The sequence below is a fragment of the Salminus brasiliensis genome, chromosome 23, assembly GCF_030463535.1.
Source record: "Salminus brasiliensis chromosome 23, fSalBra1.hap2, whole genome shotgun sequence".
Lineage (NCBI taxonomy): Eukaryota > Metazoa > Chordata > Actinopteri > Characiformes > Bryconidae > Salminus > Salminus brasiliensis.
Genome location: NC_132900.1, coordinates 922,061 through 930,344, shown reverse-complemented (window position 1 = coordinate 930,344; position 8,284 = coordinate 922,061). Strand labels below are relative to the sequence as shown.

Below are 8,284 nucleotides of genomic sequence, written 5' to 3'. Positions count from 1 at the left end.
CATGGGCCTAAGGTCACCATGCACAGCGGCCAGTGCCCCACCAAGCATGGGCTAGACATTTACATTTACATTTAAGGCTTTTGGCAGACGCTCTTATTCAGAGCGACTTACAATAGTGCTTTGCTATTTACCCAAAAAAAAAAACTCAGCTAGTTAGAATAGACTAATAATTCCATAATAATAATTGGCCCAACAACTCTGCTTATACCTGAGTAAAAATGACATGTATGAGAAATTCCAGTCTGGATTTAGACTCAATCACAGCACAGAGACAGTCCTAGTGAAGATTACGAATGATCTCCTTCTTGCCTCTGATCAAGGCTACGTATCTTTATTAGTCCTACTAGACCTTAGTGCAGCCTTTGATACAATAGATCATAGTATATTACTAGAAAGATTAGAGAAAATGGTTGGAATCACAGGGACAGCCCTATCATGGTTCCAATCATATCTAACGGGACGCTTCCAATTTGTAAAGATAAATGATTTATCTTCAAACTACACAGAAGTAAGATATGGAGTTCCGCAAGGCTCAATTTTAGGACCACTATTATTTACATTATACATGTTACCACTGGGCTCAGTTATAAGCAGACATGGCGTTAATTTCCACTTCTATGCAGATGACACACAGCTCTATATATCAGCCAAACCTGATGATAAATGTAGACTACAGAAAATGGAGGACTGTGTAAAGGATATAAAACTCTGGATGTCACATAACTTCCTTCTCCTCAACAGTGACAAAACCGAAGTTCTCCTTTTAGGTCCAAAAGACTCTAGAAATAAACTATCAGACTTAATGTTAGACTTGGCAGATTCTCCCATCATTCCTGGTTTAGCAGCTAAAAATCTTGGCGTCACATTCGACTCAGATTTATCATTTGAGCAACATATAGCTAATATTAGTAGAACAGCCTTTATGCAGCTTAGGAACATCTCCAAACTAAGAGACTCCTTATCACTACAGGACGCAGAAAAGCTAGTACATGCTTTTATTACCTCAAGGCTAGATTACTGTAATGCATTACTGTCAGGTTGTTCCAGCAGGAACCTCAATAAACTTCAGCTGGTTCAGAACACTGCAGCCAGGGTCCTTACTAAAACTAGAACATCTGACCATATCAGTCCAGTTCTATCAGCACTTCATTGGCTCCCAGTTAAATTCCGTATTGAATACAAAATTCTTCTATTAACATATAAAGCCCTACATGGCCTCGCTCCTGAGTACCTGCAGGATCTTATAGTATATTACGAACCATCAAGACTACTTAGATCTCAGGGTGCTGCCTCTTACGCGTTCCCAAAATTCTGAAAACCTCAGCAGGGGGAAGAGCCTTTTCCTATAAAGCCCCCCAGCTCTGGAATAACCTTCCAGATAATGTTCGGGACTCAGACACAGTCTCAATCTTTAAATCTAAGCTGAAACTCATCTGTTTAGTTTAGCTTTTGGTAATTAATGTTCCTTAGATAAGGGCTGTAGGTCCAGGGGTTCGAGGACACAGGGAATTGTAGTACACTGAGATGCTGGAGCTGTCGTCTCTCTGCTTACACGCGATCACTCAGGTTTGTTGACGGTGGAGCAGATAGATGCTGGTGTTCTCAGGGTACGCCCGTGTCCGTGTTACCTTCTGGCTCTCTCCTTTTAATTATGCTGTGATAATCAGACCTGCCGGAGTCATCAGACATACCCAGATGCTGATTCTCAACATTCTCTGCCCTCCATAAAATTCCTCTTAGAACTAACTTCTCTCTCTTTACCTTCCCCGAGTAAATGGCCACCCAGCCCGATCTGCAGGAAGATTGCCCGCTGAGGTCCCCTCTACCTGCATCTAACCAGCTGCCACCTACCAGTCCAGCCAGCGGGTCCCCCCCAACCCGCCACCACCCATGGCTCACCCGCCAGCCGCTGCTGCCTGTTTGGTGGCCGTGCTGAAACCTAGATGGACTAGTGTCTGTCTGACACTATTAATATTGCCACTATTAACTTTCTGTTGTACCTGGTTTGGTAATTTTTATCATTAATGTTTAAAACAGTCTGGCCAGAGGAGGATGGGTCCCCCTTGTGAGTCTTGGTTCCTCCCAAGGTTTCTTCCTCCAGCTCTGAGGGAGTTTTTCCTTGCCACTGTCGCCGTTGGTTTGCTCACGGGGGTCTTTGACGCTTCATGTTATTTCTTCTTTCTTCTCTGTCTCTGTTCTTTATTAAGTAATAATTATGTAAAGCTGCTTTGTGACGACAACAGTTGTAAAAAGCTATACAAATAAATTTGACTCGACTTGACTTGACTAATTCAAAGATACTCTTAGACTCTACTGAACACAAGTCAGTAAGGTGATGGGTTTCTAAAGACCCTGCATTGGGGCATGGGGTTCTCTGGAGTGATGATGGAGCTCCATCCAGTTCCTTCATCCAACATCAGTACCTGACCTCACTGATCCAGATACTGCTTGTGGAGCTGAATGCGTATGTAGTATATTTTGTGTAACGCTTTTAATAGGTATTAAACTCCTTAAACAATCTGAACAATTCTGGCTCAGTACGTTTCTGTAGAAGTGTGTTTCAGACCGAACAGCAGCTGTACATGAATTTGAACAGGGGTGCACAAAGTTTTGCATATGACTATATCAGACATCATGTTTTCCTCATTTAAAAACTGAGACCAGACTTTTTAGACACATTAAGTCAGTATAAAAAATATGAGCTCAGAGCTCATCTTTAATTTCAGATATGAACATTAACGGGAACTGAGCCGCGCTGCTGGAGATTTGCCCCGTTATAAACCCTAGTCTGAAGTGTATCTTTACCTGTGAGTGACCTGTATGATCAGCTGAATCAGGTGTGTTAAACTCCCCATCTTATCAGCCTGCATGAGTTTCGTACAAGGTACGTACACGCCCAACACACACACACCCCCCAAAAGGTCCAGTTTTGCTTCTGTGATCTTCTGTGAATCACTGAAACAGTACTGGACCTTTTTGGGTCTCTGGCCCAGCAGCGTATACGTCTGAAAGAGGAGGAGGAATGAAGCATATTCTGTTTGGTGGCTCGGTGATGCTCTGGGGCTGCTTTGCTTCCTCTGGCACTGTAAACCTGTGGTGGGCAAGAATGAGTCCATCAAATATCAGGAAGTCCTATTTGAAACATAAACAGTAAAAACACTAAAGCTTGGGTGCAACAGGACAGTGATCCCAAGGTTTGGTAATCGAAGTCGTCCTGGAAGGTTCGGGAGTGGTCGCCACAATCGCCTGACTTAAACCCCATAGAGAATCTTTGGTGGGATTTAAAGAAGCGCCTCCAGCAGCAAACCCCAGAGTGATAGTGAGCTGGAGGACACTGCCCATGAGGAATGGGCTGAGATTCGGCCAGAAGCTGGAGTCTGGCTGTGCATCACGTCTGCAGCAGGTCAGAACCGCATGCGGTTCTCTACTCGGTACCAAAGACACTTCCGATGGAGGGATTGAGGAACTGAGGCTGCAGTCGTCATTAAAAGTGGGATTCTGTGACTGTAGAGAGAACTCTGGTTCTAGTTGTGTTGAGATATTTAAATTGGTCCTGGCTGATTGGCTGATAAACTGGGGGTGAATCATTTGAACTGCATTTTTAGGGTGTGAACATGGCATGAAGTTTGTTATTGAATGTTGACCCTGGTAGTGAAGCACGATCTCCACTCAGGCGTAGGTTTGTTATTGTCGTGAAATTAAACAAAAGCATCCCCTAGTTTTAAACAGGCAGTATATCTGCTACTGTGCCTTTGAGCCCAATATATGTAGATTAGCTCTGTTTTAATAGGCCACATTCAAAAGCACTCAGAGAAGAACCCCTGAGAACGGCAAAATTACATAGCAGTGGGCGGAGCTAAATGGTGGGAGGCTGGATTGCCGGAGATCTCAGTTTAAATGAGATGGTTCTTGTGATGTCAAAAAAACAGCGGTTTTAAATCATTTACAGCTTGTTCTCTAAATGTGGACGGAAAAGACCGGACGAGCCAGTGGTTCTCCTTTATTTATGAAAGTGAGGGAAATTCAGTTTTTCATGATCTGAGCCCTTCACATGACAGCATTCCTTCAGGGGCTGGAGCGGTAAACACATACAGGGCAGGAAGTACAATAACAAAAGTTTTATTAAATGTCTATTTACAGCACGTCCCGAACCGGGAGGCGCAGTTCAGATTTTGCGTATTTTGGTGCTCAGATCCTTTAAATTAGCTACAGAGTTCATTTCAAAACAACACTGCACACAAACGGCACTTTCCCACATTAAAACAGACACTAGAGGACAATGTGGAGGGGTGATGCTTTTTTCTTATTTTTTTAAAGAGAAAATTTAAGCACAAAAACAAAGTGACGACATGGGGGGCGGAGCTCGTTTCGCACCAGAAAGGGGCGCAAAAAACAAAAACAAAAAAAACAAAACATCAGTGCCAGAATCAGTAATACATCCATTTTTAAAATGGCAGACTTAAAATCCATGGATTTAAATACTCAAAAGTTCATATTAAAAACTGAAGCTTTGATTCTCTTCCACTGAAAGAAAAAGTGAAAGAAATTATAGTAGAAAACTGCCCAACTGTGGGTCAACCCATGGAAAACGGCCGAATCAGAAACCCTTAAGTCCTGTAGATAAGCTACAGCAGACGCACCCGAGAACACAACCTGCGGCAGAAATAAGACTTAAAAGCAAGACAGTGTTAAAATGAGCTGAAATGATTTCCTCCTAGCGATCCTGCGTTAGCGCGCCTTTGGCAAAATGACCACAGGATGTCAAACCGGCTAAACGAGCTAAACTAAACCTCTGGGAGGTATTTCAGCCGTTCCCAAAATAATCTGTGTTTGCTACATCTGTGGAGTTCTGCTGGTCACCATGGATCAGAATTCTGATCTGGTTCTCCGTGCCTAGAAAAGAGCAGAACACCTGCGGACCCAAACCCCCCTACAGTCTAACAGAAGTCAACGGGCAGACGCTAAACCAGCCAAGCATCGGCCCGTTTGCTTCTATAGGAAGTGTGTGTTCGTATAAATGTGGTAATCAGCTCTAATAATATCAGCAGATTAGTTTGAGAAAGCATTCCTTCAAACCTGGACTAGAACATAATCTCTAACGACCCAGTCCAGGAGAACGCGAGCAGGCTGAGCGTGTGAACCGAGGCTCTGTGGGTTTGCTGAGTTAGAGAATACAAGATACTGCAGGTACGAGCCCCTGTCTTACCGCACTGGACTGTATTACTGCAACGCAAACATGAACATTAGGTATTAAAAATACCTAATTGTTTGAGTAAATTTTGTGGTAAATTATGTAAGTATTTGTTTTACTGTGCCAAAAAATGTATTGCTGAAATATTAAAAAGCCAGCATTGAAATATAAGCACTGATCTGAGTAAAAGCATAATTTGGTACTGGATGAAAATAAACATCCCCCCCGAATGTAAAACCTCTCTTACCATAATCTGAACTGATCATATTTGGTCAAAAAAAATGAAAATGAGCTTAAAAGAGGAACTGCTTCACCACCCGACTCCAGTCAAGACCTTCCCAAAAAAAAAACAAACAAACAAAAAAAAAAAGACCCAGGTCTCTCTCTGAACCTGGCCTTGTTTCAGAATCATGATGGAAACACTGAGGTTTTTGAATTTGCATTTCACTCAATTCTGAGTTACTTCTGATCGTATCTTAAAAAAACGTATCAATAATAAAACACAACAGATCTGGACGCAGCGGCAGACGGAGGCGCTGTACACGGTCTCAGTCCGTCACTTTCGCAGCTTCAAAATTGACAGCGAGTTTTCTCTGCTTGCGCTTGGAGGCGGAGCCTGGTGTGTGGGGGGCTGGGTTTTGGCGAGGTGTATTGGGGGTGGTGGGCGCGTGTTTGTCAGCAGGATCCTGGGCACTGGTGGGCGGAGGAGTTTTGGGGGCGCTCTGGGGAACGGCCGAGGCTGACTGGGGCATTTCATGGCCATAGGAACGGGCAGCATTCGCAGACTCCGGCTTTACATCCTGGTTCTTCCGGCCTGAAATCCGCTTCTTAGTCACCTGGAGGGACGAGAAGGAAGGCAGACGTGCGCGGGGTCAGCAGAGACACTCTACTAAACGGAAAACGCATAAGCTAATGTTGCCCAACCAACCCTGGATTTAGACGGTCAATAAAAATCAAATCTGGCACATTTTGCCCTGAAGACCCTGATACTAAATCAGCCAAGCTGCATATGCAGAATCTGACACTGTATGACTGTCTGTTATCTATAAGCACGGTCTAAAGTACAGAGCAGAGCCAACAGAGCAAGTCTATTAGAGATTACTGAACACCTCCACACGGGTTAAGGTCGGGCAAAAGACATGTGCGATATTGTTAACATCTAAAATGCTAATTTGACGTTTTCTTTACTGGATTTATGAGAAATCAGAAAAAAACAAACACATAAAAAGTGCCTCCCCCTTCGTGCTGCGGTCATACAGGGGGTTAAGGTGAGCGTGCGATGACTTAGGCAATAATACAGTAATTAAGGTTCTTGCCTGCAGGGGGACAAACTGGTTGTGTGAGCCGATGGGGGCGGAGGGTGGTGGTGGGCCCCGAGCTCCTGGGAACGTTCCTCCGTAGAAAGGCTGTGGCACCTGAGGCGGGAGCTGCATACCCCAGGGCAGAGGGCCAAAGCCTTGTGGGGACATCAAAAGACCACCTAGATAGAATAAAACATCTGGATGTGAGCAACTGAACTGCAGGAGATACAACACCATGCGAAACAGCATTCTGCAGTCCTGAATACTGCCATCGCTTAACCCCCCTGTCACACACTCAGGCGTATTACTACAGGGATTCTGTGCACACAGGTGGGGCGATTCTCTGCTAATGGAAGTTTGCAAGAACCGGCGGGACGGAGGCTGTTTAAAGGGTTAACACTGTAAAAAAAAATCATTAAAATGCAGTTAAAATGTCATTAGTGAAAAATATTAAGAACAATTGAGAGCCCAGTAAGAAACCCTGGGTCTGGAGCTGAATCAAAACTGAGCTTGACCAAAATAAAAAAATAATAATAATGAATATGAAGTATACAAATCAAGCAGCTCTCAACACAAACCTGGAGGCTGCCCGAACATGGAGGGATGAGGGGCCATCGGCCTCATGGGCTGCATTCCAGAGAACAGGGCAGGAGGAAGAGGAAATGAGCCCACAGACGTCTGAAAAAAAACGAGAGAGAGAGAGAGAGAGATAAACATGCTGAGATGTAAACCTGAGGCTCACGCTGCTGTGCTGCACTCCTAATTACACACTTCTCCTACAGCAGTCCCAGTGCTCTACTGGAGGAAGGCCAGTATTCCCAGTTCCCATCCAACACCCAGTTTATCTATTCAGTCCTCTGTTAAAGGAAATGCGGTGAGCTGCTGGTGGAGCTGAACTCATCCACACAGCGTCTGAAGAGCACAGAGAAGATCAGTCCCCAAACCCATGCTCTTCTACAGACTTTGAAAACAGGTACAGGTATTATAGAATCAGGCTCCTCAGGATCATGTGATAAACATATATAAAAATTATTCTTCTTTACATTTTTGCATGTTATTACACTGTTTATCTTTACATTTATGTATGCATGTATTACTATTTATTAAAAAGACACTTAAATGCTTATTATTATATTATAATCTATTATATTTATCTCAGCAGGAAGTGTGTATGTGTGTGCTTAAGTAATTAAAAAAATACTTTAAAAAATGTGAATATTCTTCCCTTACATAAAAAAAATATTTATATACACACACACACACACCTCCCATAGTGTTTATCATACCAGGACAGTAGAACACAGTGTGTGTGAAAGCATTCTTGGCGAATCAGAGAGAATTGTAGGAATTTGGACGCCACAGACTCTTCCACATGATCAGTGCAGCTGATAACTCACCCAAGAACAGAAAGACCCCTGGCAGACCGTCAGGAACGTTGACCCCCCCACCCCCCCACCCCACCCCCCATTGAAGACTGGAGCTGCTGGTTTTCCTACTGACTCACAGTCTGTGTATAAATCACTCGGAGGAGAGAGAGAGTTACCAGGCGCTGAAGGGCGAAGAGCGCTGCTTTCTCTTTGGCTTCACTCTCGGATTGGCACTGAGGGCCGTGCACGAGGAGGCCGCTGGACAGCTTCACCTGACACACGGTCAGACCCTGCAGAGGGAGGACAGCATCGGGAAAAGGTCACATTTTCAAGCAGTAGTTGGATGAAAAATGAGATTACACAGCCTACCTCCTTCTAGCGCAAATGTCCACCAGAGCCATTGTTTTAAACCAGGGCTTCAAGGC

At 44.1% G+C, this 8,284-nt stretch overlaps 1 protein-coding gene across 2 annotated transcripts in view; it reads right to left on the bottom strand.

The window, feature by feature from the left end:
- Positions 1-4,103: 4,103 nt before the first annotated feature.
- Positions 4,104-8,284, bottom strand: part of xrn1 (5'-3' exoribonuclease 1) — a 29,130-nt gene continuing 24,949 nt past the window's right edge. For both annotated transcript variants that reach the window (XM_072668595.1, XM_072668596.1), the window contains exons 38-41: positions 8,036-8,149; positions 7,071-7,170; positions 6,508-6,671; positions 4,104-6,027 (exon numbers count right to left, since the gene is read on the bottom strand). In XM_072668595.1, coding sequence (XP_072524696.1) covers positions 5,740-6,027; positions 6,508-6,671; positions 7,071-7,170; positions 8,036-8,149 — 666 coding nt within the window. In that variant the 3' untranslated portion in view covers positions 4,104-5,739. The remainder of the gene's footprint in view (positions 6,028-6,507; positions 6,672-7,070; positions 7,171-8,035; positions 8,150-8,284) is intronic.